This window comes from Falco rusticolus, chromosome 7 (genome assembly GCF_015220075.1).
Source record: "Falco rusticolus isolate bFalRus1 chromosome 7, bFalRus1.pri, whole genome shotgun sequence".
Taxonomy (NCBI): domain Eukaryota; kingdom Metazoa; phylum Chordata; class Aves; order Falconiformes; family Falconidae; genus Falco; species Falco rusticolus.
In genome coordinates this window covers 14,561,221-14,581,502 of record NC_051193.1, presented here as the reverse complement: position 1 = coordinate 14,581,502, position 20,282 = coordinate 14,561,221, and the positions used below count along the sequence as shown (strand labels likewise).

Below are 20,282 nucleotides of genomic sequence, written 5' to 3'. Positions count from 1 at the left end.
TTTAGGTTACACGTTAAAGCCAATGGTAAAAATCGGGAACTGCTTTTGCTGACAAAGATTACCTAAAAAGTTTTTATCGGTGTCCTGAATGTGAACTGCCCATGTTCGCAGCCAACGTTGGGGCTCTTCAGTGCAGGCATTTCTAACCTGCACAGTCCTGCTGGACTGCAGCGAGTGTGTTTGCTGTAAGAGATGCTTCCACAGTATCTTTAAGCATGCAGCAAAGCAGGGGAGATCAAACCAAACATATGCTTTTTTGGGAAAGTGGTTTCCTTCTGTTTAAAGGAAATTGTACTCCCTAGTATTTTGCCTTGGTCCATTTTATTTTTTTTCCCCCAGCTGTGGACAGAATAAACTTGTGCGTTCCTAGGGAATGCAAGGAGAGGGTAGGGCAGGACAATCTGATGTGGAACCTGATCCTGTGAGCAGCTACGCACTGGCAATTCAAATTAAACACACTTTCTGTGCCCGAAACAAGTCATGTACATGCCCTTAGCTCTTTACAGATCACAGATTTGATAGATTTATCGAGGTAATCTATATTAATCTTTCATCCAGATCTTGTTAGATGCAGAAGAGATGGTAGCTGGCATAAAGCTGCATGGTCACTCTGACAACAGCAGCAATATAGAAGCACACAGATGGGCAAGTAAGAGCTGTTTTTTAAATACCAGTTCTGCACAGAATATGAATTATTAGCTGTGTCACGGGGTGCTGCTATCTTTTGTTGTTTAAGCACATGAAATTGTTAGATGTGCTTTGGCAGCCCGGTGGACCTACGGGATGCACAAGCCTGTTGCTGATACAGAGCTGAACTGCAGATGGTCGCGGGGGCGGGGGGTGATCCCAAATTTGCCTGTTACCATCAAAACACCCGTACTGATCCAAGGACTGCTTGCTTATAGGTATGTAAATGTTACTCTGATTCTTACAGCAAGAGAACAGCTGGCCGAAAACTTGCCATAACGCAGCATGGACGTTCCCCCGTGGATGTTCTGCATGGCTCTCTCCTGAAATTCACGCAGGGGACAAACCACGCGGGCGAGCACCGCCGCTGACGGTGCCCAAAGATCGCGGCGGCCCAGGCACGCGTGTTACCTGCCGGGAGTCCGGCTGGCAGCGCCGGGCTGCCGCTGGCCACGGGCCCCGCCTGCCGCTCGCCCCCTCGCCGCCCCCCTCCCGCCCGGTCGCGCCCTGGCGCAGGGGCGAGGGGCCGTAACGGGCCCGAGAGCCCCCCGCGAAGGGCCCCGCGCAGCCCCTGGGCTCTGCACGGCGGGGCTGCGCGCTCTCCCCTCCGCGCCGGCGCTGCGGGCCGTCGCCGTCCTCCTGAGGCTGCCGCAGCCTGTACGGCGCCCTCGGGCGCTGCGGCCTAAGCGCCCCCAGCGCGGCTCCCGCGGCCCCTTGTGCCGGGGCGGGTCCCGCTGCCCTTGCTCTGCCCGCTGCCCCGGCGGGGCGGGCGCTGCCGTAGCTTTGTCTCGGGAGCCGTGGGGCAACCCCACCGCCCCTCGCGTTTCCCGTGCCTGGGGGGTGTCGGGTACCGTTCAGCCCCCAGACCTGCGCGTCTGGGCGCGGTCGAGCCGCAAACCCGGCGGGCCGGCAGCCGCCCACCACCCTCAGCCCGGCGGGGACGGCTCCTACCCGGGCGGGCGGGGCGAGGCCCGGCCCCAGCTCTCCCGGGCACTCGCCCGCCGGCGCCGCCCCGCGGCGGACGGGGGGGGGGGCGGGGACGCTCCGGGGGCCGCGCCGGCAGCAGCCGTCCCCGTCGCCGCGGCGGGCGGAAGAGGAAGTGGCGCCGCGCCGGCAGCCGGCGGCAGAGAAAGGCTGCGCGGCGGGTGCGAGGAGCCCCGGCCCGGCCCAGGCCCTTCCCCGAGCGGGCGGCGGTGGCTGAGGACGATGAGGGCCGCCGGGCTGCTCTGGGCCGCGCTGTGGGCGCTGCTGCTGCCGCCGGTAAGGGGCCGCAGGCGGCGCTGGGGCCCGGCCGTCGGGCGGGCCTGGGCCGCGGGTCGGCGGGTGGCGGTGGGGCCGGCCGGGCCGCCCGTCGCTGCCCCGCCTCTGCGGGCCGAGGGGCTTCCTCTCGCCGCCTGGCTGCTGGAGCCGTCCCCTGGAGGGCCCCGGCCGCCGCGGGCACAGTCCACGGAGCTCCCGCCTCCTGCGCCCCCGCCTCAGGCGCCTCCGGGGTGGCCGGGCCCCCCGCCAGGCCCCTGGGCTCCCCGGGCTGGGGGCGCGGGCCGGGCTGCGGGCGAGCGGTGGGTTTGGGTGACGAGCCCCGGTGCCGTGTGTGGAGCCGTTCGGGTTGGAGCGCCGAGGGGCAGGGGGGCTGGGGCGTGTGCGCGGCCGGGCCTCGGCCCGAGCCGTTCGGGCTGCGCTGCGGGAGCCCTTCCCGGGCTCGGCCCGCACACGGTGTTCGTCGCCATGGGAACGGGGGAGATTGCTCTCCGCCTCATGGAACAGCCAAATGGGGAAGCTGGAAACCTCTGTAATCTGTTTAGGCAGTATGAAGGACGCATCTGCATGAAATGCCGATCTACTAAGCTGCATTCTTGTTGGCTGGTAGCTTGTTTTTAATGTAACTTTTACCTTGTGTTGGTAAGGCAGGATACAGAGCACTTCGCTGCGGAGGGAGCCACCGCTGGATTAGCTCAGCAGCAGGTGCACAGCGCGGTTTGTTAGTGCCTTGAGAATGCCTTCGGGTGAAGTAGCTCGTGTCTCTCTGCGAAGGGCTCCCTCCATGCCTGCGAATCCCACGTACCTGTCCTTGGAGTTGCCTTGGGCTTTCCTGAGGAGTGGCTTTGCTCCTTAGCCCCGTGGTTTATTGCTGCTGACAAGGGGCTTCTCCTGCCCTCCTGGAAGACTCCATGCCCTGTGTCCTGCCTCCTCCTTTGCTCTACAAATGCAGTTGTAGCGGTGGTGACCAGGTCATTCAGCCTCGAGAACAGCATCCTGAGACTAACGACATGGGGACTCAGCACTTGGGAAGGCAGTAGGTGTTCAGCTGGGGACCGGTGCTGGTCTCTGAGCATGGGCACCGGTTCCCTGGGGTTGCAGTGCCCAGAGGGAGTGAGGGAGGGGTGGTTTGTGTGTGATGGGGCTACTGGCTGAACTATGAAATTATGCTTGTTCTGTTTATGGCTAGTTTTTTCCTACCTTTTTTACATTTCTGTGAAATTTATGTAGTTACTTGCTACGTACAAAATACCTTCTCCTTGTGCTTTTAAGTTTCTTGTATGTCTTACCTAGGTGCGAACTGTGATGGATATTGTAAACGTAGGCTTGGTTTGGTCTCTGTGTCCACTGGTTCATATAACTTGGAGTATTCTGCGTGGTGGAGTTACCTGTGCACTCCAAAGCTCAACAGCCAGCCTAAGCTCATATCCTGGCAGTGACAGGGACCTGTTGGGAAGAAGGAGGGTTAAGAGAGAGCGTGAGATATCTTCCTCTCTCTCAAAGTTAAGAAATTATACAATAAAAGTTTAAAGGTGGTAGAGGAAGGAACCACCTGTCAGAAATAGGAAGAAACTTGTTTAAAGGTGGGGGGCCACTGGGAATTGTCTGAACCTGAAGTGAAAGGTGATTGTGCTCCTTTAGCTAAGGACAGCTGTCACGCCTCTACCCCATGTGGGAACAATTTTATGCTGGAGCAAGTGAGCCTATGGAAGCAAGATAATCTTCTCGGGAGCAGTTTTGTGGACACACTCTTACTCTTATACTTAAGTACCAAGACTGAATATGTGCTCAGTGAGAAATTTTTAATTTGCACATATACTGAGAGTAGGATTTGGTTTGTGCTGTTCGGTGGCACAGCTGACTGCAAGGCCATGTACCCACACTAGTAGCCCTTTTCTGTTGTGAGAGAAGGATAGTGAAGCAATTAGGAAAATAAAAGTTCAGCAGCATGCAACAGGATTTCAGTGGGGGTGTTCCAAACAAGGTGTAGCATGTAGCGCTTCGTTTTTGACTTCTAAATGCTGTTTTTAGAGCTCAGCAATGAATATGTGAGTGTAAGTGTTGTCCTCTGGTCTTCCCTCCCCTGACCTTGTGAGCAAGAATTGTGTTCCCTGATGCATCCCCAGAGAAGGGAAGCTTGCCAAAAAAACCTTGAGTATCAAATAAGCAAGCAATTACTTCTAGGTAGACTTATGGTTGTGTAACATTAACACTTGATTTCCTGGAACCCAGAAAACACTTATTCTACTTTGTGAAGCAGAAAGAGCTTTTAATGGATGGAAACATCTGGGGTTTGCACCTGCTGGAAGTCTTTATTGCTTTTAATTTGCCATTAGTTTGTGCTTTTAGGTGAGTGCGCTTAAGAGGGAAGCTTGATCATTTTTGTGCTGATCATAAATCATGGATCAACTTACATTAGCTGACAGCTAAAGAACTGTTATATGTTAAACAGTTAATGTGCTCAGGCCCTTTGACACAGTTCTCCTAGCAGATGTTCGTGTGCTATGGCCAATATAATGGATTCCTCTGAAGAAGGTTTTTTGCTATTCAAACCAGGCAAACATAAACCTCTGGAACAATATCATTGCATGTTTTTCTTTTCTCTCTAGTTCTCGCTGCAGAATACTGATAATGCTAGCCTGAGGAGAAATGCCTCTGTAGCACTGTTAATGATTGGCACTGTGTATCTGACAAATATTTGGGCTTCCCTCCACCTTACCCATGCCTACTTCTAGCTTAGTATCTCAGTGTTCTTTCAGACAAGCCTGGAATTTTACAACAGGATTTAATTATTTTTTTTTAAATCTGTTGATACTTCTTGATACCGAGGTCAATTTCTCTCTCAAGAAAAATAATTTAAATGAGATCATGTCCCAGTTTTCTTAAGATGACACTTCTTTGAGGTACAAATTATGCTTGTTTTCATTACTTTGGAGCTGTAGCTGCATCTAATCCTTTTATGATTTATCCACTTAGATACCTTAATGCTTGGGGAGAAGTATATATCCATAAAATTACTGGAAGTTTTAAAATTCATGTGTATTAGTAAATAACAGAAGTCATATTACATGAGGGACTCTGAGAGTAATCTTAATAGACCAAAGTATTTCCTCAACTACGCAAGTTCTTTAAGTGGCACACTAGTTGATCTTATTGTGTTTACAGTTATTTGATAAAAAAAAAATATTCTAGGAATTGCCACATAATACCATAATTAGTAGGAGAAGTCCTAGAATCTGTGAGGAGGGAAGGACTTTAATCTACTTTTCCATGTACTGTTTTAGTTGCTTTTTAATTTTAGACTTTTTGGAAAGTACAGGACACAGAATATGCAATCATTTGCTTGGGTTTCTTGATCGTATTTTACTTGGTGACATGAACTGTACATGTAACAAATACATTATATTTGAAGTGAGGATAAGCAGCATTATACAGTGGCTAGGTTCTTGCTAGTTTTCCATCTTGCTCTCAAGTTACCCATCTCTCATGGTATCGGTCATTATATAAAATAATTATTTGAATATTCTTTTTCTCTGAACAGCTCTTTCTCTTTCTAAAAACTTTTTAGAGGAATGTCTATATACTGATGTTCTGAATTAAAGTTCAGAATACCCTGGTTTATTGCAGGTAACTGCAGATGAGGGGATCCTGCACGCTTCTGGAAGTGGCATACCTCCCGTAACAAAGGATTATTGCATAATTTACAATTCTAGTTGGGTATCTCTTCCAAAGAGCCTGGACAATGCTGTAAGTAGTTTATAACCGTACTTTCTAGATGAGAATGCAATTATGAATTTGGGTCAACTATAACTGGTCCTCAAACTTTTGAGTTAAATAGGTGCTATGTTGAATATTTACCTTTTTGGGTCATGTTGTTCTCCATCTCCCCCAAAAAAACTACAGTGAAATTTTCTGTGTTTTAAAAATCCAGCTTCTAAAGCTTACAAAGGTGATACTCGCTGTGTGCTTAGAACCCATTTTAAATACGTTTACATATTCATCTGATGTAATTTTTTTTTTCTTCCGGTGTCATCAGTATGTCTAGGTTTCAGATTTATGAGTAAAGCTTCTGTTCATTTGTTTACAAAAATATTGTAAATTTTTGAAACAGTTTTCTTATATTGGTTCATCAGTTTGATCTTCTGTGTAATTGTCTTGAAAACATGTGGTGAAATAGGAGATTACCTGGCATGTAGCATCATGCTGTATGTTCTGAGTGTGTTTCATTGAGCCAAACTGGGGTGTGAGGCAGAAACATTTTTTTAGGTGCTCTTCCTATAAACAGGAAATACTTCGTGTTTTGAAGAGATCAAGCCACTCTTCTCTCCCTTTTCTACTGTGGTTCATTAACATGTTAACTCAGTGTTAGAACAGTAAAAATCACTTGTCTGCCCCAAACAACTTTGCTGTGCTACTTTGGCCACTGGGATGCCTTGACTGGCTAAGGAAAGCTGACAGTAATTTTAAAATGACTGTCAATATGAAATTGAACTTTGAAGTAAGGATAGAAATAGTTTTTTCTAATTCTCGTGTAGTAAGTAATATGTTACCAGGCTTCAGAACTCTGGTTATGGTGTATCTGTCAGTGCTTTTTTTGGTTTGTGAAGCCTGGGAATATCACAGAGAGTACACTGGATTCCCCAGAACTACAAGCAGTGATTTTCCTATATAACAAGTTTCCTATGTTTAAATTACAGCAACAACTGCTGTGAAATTGCATTTAGAAGCAGCCATATATTTCAGCTATATGCTGCTCTAAATGTCCCTCAGTATTGCAGGCTGCAGAAACTGCTGCTCTGATTTTATGTTCCTGAATTACTGATTCCTTTCTGTTATACCTCTTTCATGGCAAATTTCAAGTTGGGAGGCATAGTTCTGTAGCCTTCTACATTAGTTTGCAATATCAAATTTCCTACTTCCATCACGTATCTTTTCTCCCTCTTCTCTCTGCAGACTTTCAGAACTCTGGAAAACCTGACTTCTACGGTACTCTGCAGTTCTTCTGAAGTTCCTTCTGGCTTAATGAAGGACAAAGCAGTTGTAGTGATGAGAGGAAACTGCACTTTCTTGGAGAAAGCAAGAATTGCACAAAGATTGGGTGCTAAAATGCTGTTGATTGCCAGTAAGCCTAGGCTGGTAAGTCACAACCTGAAGTTTTCTTCTGTAGTGAAATAGCGTCTTATCTGTTTGGTCCAATGCAGTGTTGTGCAGGGTTAGCTGAGAGAAACCCCAAAAGCAGAGGATGCTGGTGATGGGTGGGATTCCAGCACGAGTGATTAACCTTCCCCACAGAGCACGGTGCTGGCACGACTGCTGTTCCTGAGACTGAGAGGGTCATTCTGAGTTAGCTGTGTGCAGTGCTGTGCTATGGCATCTAGAAGTATCTACAGCTGAATTATATTTTTAGTCATGTTTTTGTCTTTATCATTCCCTAAAAGTAGTGTACTCTGAACTCCCTGTAACCCTAGGTGACCTTGTTGTAGGCATGTGTGACAAAAATAAGATAGGAAAATGTAATCTAAAACTGGAAATAAAAGAAAAAAGGCTTTTTGAGAGATCCTTGCATATACTTCTGTTGCTTTTTGGTTCTCAATTGCAGCTGTAACATGTATGTAAAAATGTTTGCAGTTTGTGAATTTGTGTGATTATCCAGGAAAGTTACTCTTGTTTTAAAAATGTAGAGAATAAAACCAGAGTTTTGAGTATCCTTTGTAGCACTATAAAAACATGAGAATTTTATGAATCCAGATGTGTTGGTAGTATTGTCTGTTTTGATGTAATTACATCTGTCTTAACCTTTTGCAAAAGGTGATGATTGAGCTCCCCCCCCCCCCCAGTACATTGAAATCTAAAGGACAATCCCCTTTTAGGGATCTAACCTGCATTACAAATAGGCTTAACATACTTAGCACTGACACTTTCCCTTTTAGTCTCCTCTTTCAGATAACAAGACTGATTTTGAAGATGTGACTCTTCCGGTTGCTCTTATAAGATACAGTGACATAGTAGATATGCAGCTGGTAAGTAATATAACTTCAGCGTGTTATGGTTTGTATAAACTTAGGTTTTTGAACAAATAAAATCATTTCAGGTCAGCTATGGATGTCTGCCTGATTTGAATGTACTTAGATACTGCTTCCAGTTTCACAGAAGAGGATAGATATTAAGTCATGGAAGTACTAGTCTTCCTAGTTTAGGTTAATTTGAGAGAATGATTAATTAAACTCTAAGAATGGGAAACACAATACCTGACTGGAGGGGTGGTAATCTTGGGAGTCTTCTTGCTAAACAAGATAAGCAGCCTTCCAGTAGACTTGTATACGACTGAAGGTGCCTGACACACATCAAGAGCTATAGCCCGAGAGGGCTGTTCCTTTAGCACAGTAGCTAGGATAGCTGAGCTTGTGCCTACTGGCATGATATCTTTCAGGCAAGCTGTACCTTGTCAGGTTGGATCTTGAGGAAGATGTGAGGGTGGTTGTAATTTTTGCCAGATGATGAGCTCGCTCCTTATATAGCATGACGACATCTGTTACAGAGCAGTTAGGCAGTATAGTTTGAGTTGCAGCTGCCGAGTTCATGGTGAGATGCCAAGTGTGTGTCATTAAAATGCTGTGATTGTGGTATCTCCTGTGCTTGATAAGCAGGGGGTTTTGTGTTTGGGGTATTTGGAGTTCGTTTTCTTTGACCTGTAATATCAGGATACAGACTCTTGCAGAGGGTTTTAAGGAAAACAGTATCTTTTCTTCCGTGTGGCTTTTTCTGTTGTTTTTTTGTTCAGTTTTGTTTTTTATCTGGTGTTAAATAGCTTTGCTAGGCAGGAGTTGCGCTGCACACTTTTCTGTGAATAGCAGAGGCTAGCGCTAACCTGCGTAGTTTTAGCTTCTTGGATTGAATTTACAAGCTCACTTCACCATTTCTGCTCTTAATCTTCAGAGCTGCCATGGGAGGTTGTCTTAGGTAAGTATGCAAACTGAAACCATGCCTAGATATATAGGACTTTGGTTGTTTACTGTTCTCGTTAAAGACTGGTTTTTGCCAAGCATTGACATGACTGAAGGTTTATGATGACAGTTCTCAGTTTCCATAGTTTTGATGAATACTGTGTTTTGGGTTGGGTTGTCCTCTGTCTTCAGATTTGTTCCTTCAAGACAGACAAGTGTTTTTCGCGTAGTTGAGTGGTTTTAAGATATACCCCACTAATACGGAAGGGAACTAGGGCAAGGTTAGACCTCTGATTTGTTCTGAATCTTCTCTGTACCACTTCATTGCCTAGTGCTGCTTGGGGTGGTGTTGTGTAGCACCACTTCTGTATAGCTGTAGTAATTCACCAAAGTAACTTTGCTAGTAGATTAGCATGCTGGATGATGTCTCATAACGCTGTTGAGCCAAAGAATTAGTTTTTATCTTATAATGAGGCTGCCCTCATAAAAGTAGTGAGGAACACAGCCTAGAGTACAAGTGGTCCTTTCCTAGGTCTGATGTAATTTTTGCCAAAGCTTCTGTCATGTCACTGGCAGCTGTTGTTTTGATTGGTGCGTGCTGCTTATAAGCTGGCAGCCATTTTACTCTTCCTACTACAGTTGTGTTTCTGTTTTAACTCTTCAAGGCTTCTAAACTACCCCTCCTGTTTAGGAGAGAGGGACAGCACCAGTCTGGGGGTAGCTAGTTTGTATGGACATTCCTTCTTCTTAGACGACTTCATCTCTACTAGCCTTCACCATTCGTGTCAGGTGTGTTATAAGTCTTGATAGCAATACCAAGAGTATTATGAATCTTCTAGTAGGCGGACAGCTCTCCTGGGGAGTTATCTGATGCAGTGTGTTTGATTCTAGTGCTCCCTGTGGTGGAAGTTGAGACTTTGCAAGTTTTTAGTGAAGTGCAGAACGACAGGAACAAAAGGAAACAATCACTCTAGATTCTGATGTGAATTATACTTTATAAGATTTATGAAACTTAAAGGAAAAACTGGATTAAGTTATGTTGGAATTGAAGACTAAAAAAATGTATAAGCCTTTAGATTTCTTGGGGTTTTGGTGCTTTTTTTTTGGTGTCTGGGCTTTTGTTTGTTTGGGGTTTTGTGGTTTGGTGTTTTTGGGGTTTTTTTACATAAATGATGCTGTAATTTGAGTAGAGGTTTTTTTGCCTTTATCTCATGTTATGTTCCACTTTGTACAACTGCAATGTTTCACTAGAATTTAATTTTCTGGTTTTCTGAACTTCTGTAACTTCAGGCAGAAGAATGATTTTTAGTTCTTCAGGCTGCAGTAGGGTTAATATCTGTAATTAGGTAATTCAGATGCTAAAATGAATCAGCTTTCTTCACATATGGCCAGTGTATTCCACTACACTACTTGGCTTTCCCTTCAGTCTTTCCGCTGCCAGTTTGAGCTTCCTGTAGCCAGACCTGCCTGGCATGTTCGTCTCCTCTCCTGCTTTTATTGTATGTGCAGGCTGTTAACAAATCTGTTGTTCTGCTGCATCTCTGAAGTGTATATCTGCTCAGTACCGATCAGTAATCACTGCAGGATTGCTTCACGTGCTTTGACTGACTTGGATTACAACAGCAAACCTTTCTTCCCTGCCACCTTCCATTTCCTGTCAAATCATATTCCTTGTTTCTTAAATCCCACCTTTCAGTCAGATGGCAGCATTTTTTTTTTTTTGCTTTCAAGATTTTTGTCCGATTTGGTATCAGTTATGTCACCATGTTCCCTCCCATCTTCTTCAGTGTCCTTCAGCGGATTTTTTTTACCATGGTCTTGAATTTTTTCAGTGGAGTGAAATTGCTTTTTTTTCCCCCTTTGAATCCATCTCCAATCATGTTCATGTAAAGCTGTGAGTAAATAACTTTTTGACAGTTTTCACTGTGTCCTGTCTGAAGCATCGTGCCTGTATCCGAGCTGCATGTTTTGTGGTTTCACAAGCTAGAGGTAGACCTCTGCTGGTGTCACAGTGGACCTGTGAGTTTGTGTTGCAAATTGATTGACTCGGATATGCTTTCCTGCAGAGCAGACATCTCTGATAGAACTTGATATATTTGGGGGATGAGAAGCATTTGGGCTAGAGGCACAGCTGCTCAGAAGTGTTGAAAGAATGCAAAGTAGTACCATTTTGCCTTGTGGAAACCAACGGATACTACAGCAGTAGTGATAGGGTTGTTTTCAAACCTGACCATCTTGAAAGATAGTATGGAAGGCATTGCTTTATTACAATGACCAAGGCAAATACATGGGTTGTCTTGTACAGTAGGTTGAAAACTTGCTGTCAGCATTGTGTAGGTTAAGAGCAGGAAATTGTGATATATCGCTTATTTTCCAATAAGATGCATAATTTCTTTGTTGTCCTTTATGAACCACCTTGCATGTTATATTTCAGACACTGGGAAATGAAGTTAATGTGACTCTGTATTCACCACCTTTGCCAGAGTTTGATTGCAGTATGGTTGTCATCTTCCTGATTGCTGTGTTTACAGTGGCACTAGGAGGCTACTGGAGCGGAGTAGCAGAACTGTAAGTTTTTTTTAAACAGAACTGCTTAAAATATGTAGACTATAAACTTTGTGAAAACTGTTGATATGATTGGTGACAAATTATATTCTTTTAGGTTGGTAGTTAAAAAATTAGAAGACCTAGGTGCAATTAGCTGCTTTGCCATGAAATGCTTGAGCACTGCAGCCTGTGAAAAATCACTGTAGGTCTTTGAGGAACCTTGAGTAGTTGATTGTAAAAAGTCCCTGAGCGCTAATGCTGCTCTTGGGAGGAGGAATGAGTTAACATGTTGACAGATTACCAAATACCCTATAACTAGCACCATAATACTCCAATATCCATGATGAAAGTAGGTATTTTAATGACACCTTTAAAATCCAGTGATCCAAGAGGTACGTTTGTAGTTGAATGTAGTGTCTGCATTGACAGGGATGTGTGCAACTGCTTCATCCCAGCTGGCTGTGCAGCACCCTCTGGGATGTCTCTGCACCGCACTTCTGTCACTAGGGGTACTGGGGAAGGCTGTTGCATTGTGTCTGGGTGGCTCCAGATAGTTAAAGTCCAACCAGGCTTATCTGCTTCAGCTTTCTGTGTTACCTGGTGGAGCAACAGAGCGGGGGCAATAGCAGCTCTAGGACTAGGAGAGGTCAAGGAGGCAGCAGCAGTCCCTGGGCAGGGAAGGGGAGGGAGTAGAAGTGTAGAATGTGGCAAATGCAGGAAAAAGAGTAGTAGGGCTTTCTGCTCCATGCTTGAGGGATGTGCAGCTTTTAGTGAGGTGAGGCACGCTCGATGCACGGACCTGGTTTTAGTCTGGGGTTAAACTGGGTATAGCTGGCCTTTGAGAGCATGGTGTTACTCTGCAGTGTTTCTTGGATGTCTGCGGATGCTAAATGGACCACTGTGCATAGCTACCTAGGGCTTCCTGTTCTCAGCAGTGTTCTGGTGCTTTTCTCCCCAGAACAACAGGTAGTGGATTGTATGTGGTAACAACAGCTTCATCTTTCCCACTAGTTATGCAAATCTAGTGATTTTTAAAGAGATTAAGCAGGGGGGAGGGGAGTGGCAGCCTGTGTGTCCTTTTTGTCTTTTTTGTTTTTTTTAAGTTTGCTTTGATTATGCTTCTTTTTCACCCTGCAGTGCTATAGGGTGTGACTGCACTAAATGCTAAAATAAAATGTGGTGCTGTCTCCCATATTGAAAAATACCTAGATTTAATTATATTAAACTTGTTAAAGTGCACTTTCATAAATCGAGAATGAGCTGCTTTTTTTTTTTGAAGCTGCTTATTCAAAGCATGTCCTCTGAGAAGGTGATTCATCCAACAAAGTGCCTTATTCCTGTGGGTTTTTCCCTTTTGAAGGTAGCTGTTTCAGTGCTGAATTCAGCATTTTGTAGGTAGGTTCTGGGATTTGTCAGGAACATGCTATCTGATGGGCAAGTTGCACTAGCGTCTGTAACTAAAGAGTAGAAGGTCTATGGGCTCAAAGAACAGACAACAATTTAAGTCTCCTTATTTTGCATAGTGAGGTATAAATATGGAGTATGTATGCACAGAAATCTTACTCCCAGCAAAAATCCCCAGTTACACCCTCCCTCTTTCATTTACTCTGTAATTATGAGGTGTAAGGGTAAAAGAACTAGTACTTAGCTAGCTTCATTCTACTAACATGAATGGGGTTTGCAGACATGTAGTGTTGGTAGTTGAGGTTTTAAAACTGTGTAATACCTGTGATTTTGATTTATCACAGGTATATTTATCGGTTGACTATCTTTAGTCCAAGGAATCCTATAGTCAGAGATGATGTGCTAATAGAGTCAACTATTAGATGTGCAACCTGAAAAGGGGTTTAAGAGTTCTGATATCGGACTAGTTTTCCTCACATGGAGCAGTGTTTTGGTTGAGGTCACTCCTTAAAGTTGGCAGTCACCACACGATTGGAAAGGAAGGCAGTTAAGAATCTTTTCCTTGTGAGCTATGCTAGGTTAGAAGTGCGTATCTCCATTAAAAAATGGAGAGAAACTCAAACAATAAGCATACAATCTTTCTGTACTTGAAAGTCTTTTTAATGGTATGAAGGATTAGACTAAAATGCTGTCAGTCTAAATGCTTTATGACCAGCAATTTGGGTCAGTAAAATGTTTTTGTAATCTGTCGTCTGAGTTTAATGTGTGTGTTGTTTTCTTAAAACAGTGAGAATTTGAAAGCAATAGCAAGTCCTGGGGAGAGAGAAACAAGACGGAAGAAGGAAGAAAATGTTACTTTCACCCCTGTAACAGTTATCTTGTTTGTTGTCATCTGTTGTGTCATGCTGGTCTTACTTTATTTCTTCTACAAATGGTTAGGTAAGAAACAATGGATGATCTCATTTCACTTTTCCTGCATGATCTTATTGGGTGTCTAAGTCTGAAAAGCTAGACTTCTAAATGAAAACCAATGTAATATTTTAAATTGTTCCCTCTGTGTATGAGTTGAGAGCTGAAAAGATTTAGTTGCTATTTAAAAAAAGAGAAGCTTTCTTCTGCTCTCTTACAAAGGCTGCCTTGACAGTCCTTATTCTGAATGAAGTGATGTCAAGGAGAGATGACTAGCAACTAATAAAAAAAAAAAGTAACGCTGTATGTTGATGTCCTTGGGAGGGTGGCGCTGATAACTTAGTGTTTTAGAGTGAAAGCTTTTGTTCAGTATTGTGATGTTGACATTGAGTTAGTGGTTGCAGCACCCTAATTAAAGCACCAGGCAAGTTGGCATTACCATAATGGAATAAACTCAAGCATTCTAGCAATAAGCAAAGTTCTTGAATTATACAATTCCGCTAGAATATAATTTCCGAACTGTTTGTTAATTTTTACTTCCCCCTGCCCTTCAATTCATGCAACCAGAAAAGGTACACTGTTTTAAATTATGCTTTTTAGTACAATTTAACTTTCATTCTGAAGCTTCCTAAATTCACTCTTTCCTAGAGATTTGTTACCAGTTAAGCTCTTTTTTTCTGCAAAAGAGGCCTCTACCATCCTGACTTCTGATTTTTGTTTAGCTTTTGTTATCTTGCTATGGGTAATGCTACCTTTACTACACTTGCCCCACTATAAGACTGATGAAGCTTTTAATGCAATCTAAAGGTTCAGGTTAAAAATGTTTCCTGTTTGCTCTGAGATGTTTCAGGTGAGATTTAGGAAGAAGTAAAGAAAGAGGCCTCTATTGAGAAACGGAGAGGAGTAACAAATTGGGGGGAGGAAGAAATGTGAATAGTTTAAAGGAAATATGTAATAGCCTTGTGCTGAGAACCCTTAGTTCTGTGCACTTTGGAGCAGACATGTATGAAATTTAGAGGTAAAGAAGCTGTTACCGTGGTATGACATGCTGTCGCAGGAGAAAGAATCTGTACTGAATTAAACCCAAGCAACCAAAACCCACCCACTTCAGTATGTCACTACTGTGTGTGTGAATGCAAGTCCTAGTACTGATACTTGGGAGTTAAGATTGATGCTGTAACTGAAGTACTAGGGAGGGAATGTTTCCAGCATAAAGCCAGTTGAAAAGCTGTGGTCTGTGATGGAGTTCTCTGTACCTCTTTTTGCAATTATTCAGACATTGTTAATACTCCATTGTTGCCTCAAAAATTGAGATTACTGAAAAAGCTGATTTCTTGCTGACTTCAGAAGAATCTGTGGTGCAAAACTGCTTGTTTTGCCTGTTGGGGGCTTAACAGCTCATAATGGTACACGATCCTGGTTACAACTATAAAATCCACCTTCATTGCCTGTTTTTTTCAGTAGTCTCCTTATAGACTTTCACAATTGCTTATATATATTGCTTATTCCTTATAGACTTTCCACAATTGCTCTCTAGCCAGACCTTCACTACCAAAACCAAAAGGAACCCCAAGTAGCAAACAACGGGTCTTGTTGTTTGTCCACATCTCAGGGTGCTTACCATAAGTTAGAATACACAATATGTAAGTTAGAAAATGGAATACAGAGTTTTTTCTTAACCAGGTGGTTCCTAGCTATATAGACATTCTTAGAAGGCATGGGATCTTTAGTATCTCAAAATGCCACCTAAAGCATTAATTAGGTCTTGGGGACGGTGAAACTTTTATGCATAAGCAGACAAAGTGATTCAAGTTAGAATTTGAAGTGAGGGATATTAACAGAAATTGAGGAAGCTGGTAGTTGTAAAATAGCACTTTGGTTTTAGCCATAACCAAGTAACAGTATGTGAAAGCTGTAACAGATGACCTATTTCTTCTTAAAGAAACGTGAGGAAAAATAATAAAAAAAAATTTTAAATTCAAAAATTTCAAAGCTCAAGTCTTTGCTTGATGAGAACTTGTCATGGCAGAGATGCTCAGAATTCAGCACTTTGTGTAATCAGCTGACTAGGGTCTCCCATGACTGGTATCAAGTCGTGCTATAACTGTTAACAGTTTGTATCCAATGTACATTGTTGTGTTTGATTCCTGTTCACTATTTTGTTGCATTTTGTCACTGATTCCCATCTTTCATTCTTTTTATTTAGTGTATGTTATAATATCAGTCTTCTGCTTGGCATCTGCAATGAGTCTATACAACTGTCTTGCAGCGTTAATAGCAGAAATACCATTTGGGCAGTGCAGGTATTGTACACCTTTCAATTAGTATAAATGTAAAGTTTCTTCTGGGTATCTTCTGGTTGCTTGCTACTCAAGGTAGTGTGAAAATATGACAGTTTGACAAATTGTTTCCTGTATAGTTTAGTGCGTGGGATTGTTAAAAGAGAAAATTACAAGCTCCTTTAATTATATATTAAAGGTGTATGTAGCATAATCAACAGTTAAAATAGCATTGTGGGAGATTTGTTGTATTACCTTTATTTGAAAGCATTGCTATAATCAAGCTTGAAAGGCTCTGCTTGGCTGTCTGAGCTTGGTTTTATGAAAACTCTGATTGATTGTAGGGTGTGCTCGCTTTGTTCACCAAGGAGTTCTGGAAGGGTGCATCCTGCACATTTGGTTCTGTTTTGAGCTAGTACCATGCTATAGGCAATAGAGGTTCTTTTTCCTCATGTTAATCTGTACTGTACCTGTGACAGACCAAGTTTTAACTTTTTCTTGCGAAGGCAACGTATTGCTTGTGCCCTCTGAAGTTAGTGGTTACAGTCCTAACTCAGGTAGTGTGTTATCAGTGTACAGATAGCTGCTTCTTACTACTCCAAATTAAATATCCTGCAGGTATTGGTGAGTATGGGAATGTCCCTGTTTTCCTCCCCTGTGTTTTCCCTTTAAAAAACCCAAATTATTAATGCCACAGATGGTTCTTTTCCCCCAAACAGCAATGCTTGTAAGCCTACGATTGTGTTTGCATGTTACTTAGTACAGGACGTTAGTGCCAGGTGATCCAGTAGCCCATCAGGTAGAAAAGACAGCAGGTTTTGCAGAAGGTGCAGGACAGCATTACTTCTGTCAGATAACATCAGTTCAAGAATTGTCCCAGAAAATTGAGTAGGCAGTGGAAACAGATTGGCTCACAATTTTGCAATACATAGTTACTCCATTTTTACTCTTGTATTATGTGTCCTAAAATTGATTATTTTTTTCCCCAACTCTCCCCCTTTTCTGGAATTAAGATGCAGCTGTCCCTCAGTGATGTAGTTCTGTTGGCACATTTGTTATATGACAGAAATGGATTAAATAAATTCATTTGCTTGCTGCCTTCCCTGGATGTGTTGGCTAAAATGAGGACTGTCCATCAAAGCCCAGCTTGGCTTACTCTCTGTAGGCATGTTTCTAAGGCAGCCCGCAGAAGGACTGGTACTGCAGCTGCAAGAATAATGCCACCTGGGTATGCATGGAACAAACAGGCAAAGAAGGTCTCAGGATGAGAACATCTTGTCAGCTTAAGGACAGTACAGGCATGTGTTTTGACCGTCACAGGTTCTCTTTTTTTTTTTTTTTTTTTTTTTTAAATTTTAATTCCTTTCTTTTAGGATTGCATGTTGCAACAAAAACATTGAAGTGAGGCTTATTTTTCTTGCTGTATTCTGCATAGCAGCAGCTGTCGTCTGGGCAGTGTTTCGAAATGAAGATAGGTAAGTGATGCATTCTGACTTAAAAGAGTAATATAAATAATTGTTGTTAATGAACTTCCCATTGTATAACTAATTCAGGAGCATAGCATCCTTCTAAACGCCAGTGCCAATTTAAAAAAAAGTCGTGAAAGTATTTATGAAGCTTAACAAACATGGGATAATAGAGAACAAAGCTATACAAATGAACTGTGTAGTAATTTGAAGGTACAAAAAAATACGAAGATGTGGAAGACCTAGATTGATCGCTAATGATTGTTATAAAAAAAAAAATACTGCAAAAATAGCATAGGGATTATAGGACCTGTGCTTCCTCTGGTCCAGTGGAAGCACAGGACCACAAATATAGTGCAATCCTAAGTAGCATCTTGAGCCAGATATTAAGTAGGGCTTCCAATCAAGTGAGCAGTCATACAAGTGAGCACCAAGGCCCTGTTATGGCCTCTGTTCAACTCATTTTCTCTATGGTACACTGATGAGTAACGGTGCTGTGGTTTAACCCCAGCCAGCGAATGAGCACCACACAGCCGCTCGCTCACTCCCCCCTGCTCAGCTGGGGGGAGAAGTGAAAAGGTGAACCTGAGAAAACTCACGGCTTGAGGTAAAGGCAGAGTAATAGGTAAAGCAGAAGCTGCACACACAAGCAAAGCGAAACAAGGAATTCGTTCACCTCTTCCCGCGGGCGGGCGGGTGTTCAGCCATCCACGGGAAAGCCCGGCTCCATCACATGCAACAGTGATTTGAGAAGATAAAACGCCGTCACTCCAAACGTCCCCTGCTTCCTTCTCCTTCCCTCGGCTTTATGTGCTGAGCATGACGTCATGCAGGCTGGCATGTCCCTTGGCTCAGCTGGGGTCAGCTGTCCCGGCTGTGTCCCCTCCCAGCTTCTTGTGCCCCCCAGGCTGCTCGCTGGGGCGGGTGTGAGAGGCGGAGGAGGCTTTGACTCTGTGCAAGCACTGCTCAGCAGGAGCTAAACCGTCTCTGCACTATCGACGCTGTTTCCAGCACAAATCCAAAACATCGCCCCATGCTAGCAACTATGGAGACAGCTAGCTCTATCCCAGCCAAAACCAGCACAGTTACCTATTTATGATCAGACTAGTGTAAACTGACTGTCCTGATACTAGTATTTTTGTGGGTTTGGTTGCAGTACTGCCTAAAAACTAATTTTTTGCTTTCCAGTCTGTTTTGCCATCTTGCTATTTCCAGCAAAATCTAAAATCATTACACTTAGATCCCAGCAGTAATTTGAACAATGTGTAAAAATGTATTCTTATTTTTAGGTGGGCTTGGATTTTGCAAGATATTTTGGGAGTTGCTTTCTGCTTAAACTTTATTAAAACACTGAAAATGCCCAACTTTAAGGTACTGTAAGTTACTTACCTTAAGAAAGTATTCTAATGCCATGAATCTGTAAGTTCAGTGTCAGGAAGTAGGTTTTCAACACTCAAGATTATATATATTAAATAAGAAATCTTTACAGTTTTTAATAAGTTTTAAAATAAATGAATCTTGTTCTAAATGTTATGCTAGAATAAAAACATGGTGGCGGGTGGGGGTGGGGTGAGGATGAGTTTCTTGTTTTTTTTATTTTTTTTTATACCAGAATCTCGCTATACAATCCTTGAAAACCTATGGTAATACTTTCTTCTTTTTTTGCCAGTCCTGTGTGATACTTCTAGGCCTTCTCCTTCTATATGATGTGTTTTTTGTTTTCATAACACCATTTATTACAAAGGTATGTCTGTGAATTTTAAAATAAAACAAAGAATATTGTCTGGTCATTGTGGGGGAGTATTTTTGTCTAAGGGATCAGTGTTTTCAGTATTTTCAATGCAGAAATGCTGGCTGACCTTTTCCCCGTTTAAGACAGCCGTGGCCTAAATTTTCATCGTGTATGGGTTGTAGAGCATAATGCTTGTGTAGGTGCCATAAGTTTTCTTAACTAAGTTTTCAGTAATCACGTGGCCAAAAGTAAGCAGTACCCAACTGTGTGACAGGATGATGATGAGAAATTACTGTCCTCCAGTTTTCTTCCTTCCTTTGCTTTTAACATACGTATATTGGAACGTGCTCTACTACTTTCTGCAGTGCTCATTTGCAATATAGTATGAACTGTATGCAAGTGTACCTTCTTTTAATTAGAAGCACAAAGCTAATGGCAGAAAAAGCTGATGCTGTTCTGTCTAAATGTCCAGCTACATCTAGTGGATTTGTTGCTTTTTTTGGTTTATTTTTTTTAAACAGTTATTCTAGGCTGGACTACGTGCATTTAATGCAAAACAGTGTTGTATAATAATGTACAATACTAGTGCGTTCACTTCAACATTCGGGTATTTTCCAATCCTGAATTGTACAGTGAGGTTCAAGCAGTTTTTGTGAATGTCGTATGAATGTTTTAGTATATTAACCCACTAACTTTTGAAAAATAACCTTAATTTCAGAATGGGGCAAGTATAATGGTTGAAGTTGCAGCTGGTCCTTTTGGAAACAGTGAAAAGGTATGAACAGTTGTTATAATATGTGCAACATAAAAATACACTGTGTAGCTAATTCATAGCGTGCTTTTTGGCATAACTTTCTCACAAAATATAGCCAGCTTCTGCTATTTTCTTTTAAGTATTAAATACCTTTTGACTTGGGTTTGATCCTAGAATGATGGAAACTTGGTGGAAGTCCCTGCTGAACGCTCAGCTCCCCATGAGAAAGTAAGGATTGTATTTCAGATACTGGATTTTTAAATGATTCCCTCTGAAAAGACTATTCTTTTGGGGAAATCCTAA

The 20,282-nt window shown here is 42.9% G+C and overlaps 1 protein-coding gene across 3 annotated transcripts in view; it reads left to right on the top strand.

Annotated features, from left to right (window-relative positions):
• The first annotated feature begins 1,020 nt into the window (after positions 1-1,020).
• Positions 1,021-20,282, top strand: part of SPPL2A (signal peptide peptidase like 2A) — a 30,567-nt gene continuing 11,305 nt past the window's right edge. The window contains exons 1-12 of one of the 3 annotated variants that reach the window (XM_037395629.1): positions 1,771-1,947; positions 5,572-5,691; positions 6,898-7,080; positions 7,875-7,964; positions 11,323-11,456; positions 13,627-13,778; positions 15,955-16,051; positions 17,401-17,502; positions 18,783-18,864; positions 19,163-19,237; positions 19,944-20,000; positions 20,154-20,207. In XM_037395629.1, coding sequence (XP_037251526.1) covers positions 1,894-1,947; positions 5,572-5,691; positions 6,898-7,080; positions 7,875-7,964; positions 11,323-11,456; positions 13,627-13,778; positions 15,955-16,051; positions 17,401-17,502; positions 18,783-18,864; positions 19,163-19,237; positions 19,944-20,000; positions 20,154-20,207 — 1,200 coding nt within the window. In that variant the 5' untranslated portion in view covers positions 1,771-1,893. Of the gene's footprint in view, positions 1,948-5,571; positions 5,692-6,897; positions 7,081-7,874; positions 7,965-11,322; positions 11,457-13,626; positions 13,779-15,954; positions 16,052-17,400; positions 17,503-18,782; positions 18,865-19,162; positions 19,238-19,943; positions 20,001-20,153; positions 20,208-20,282 lie in introns of all 3 variants that reach the window. The other 2 variants (XM_037395630.1, XM_037395631.1) reach the window with 2 other exon arrangements.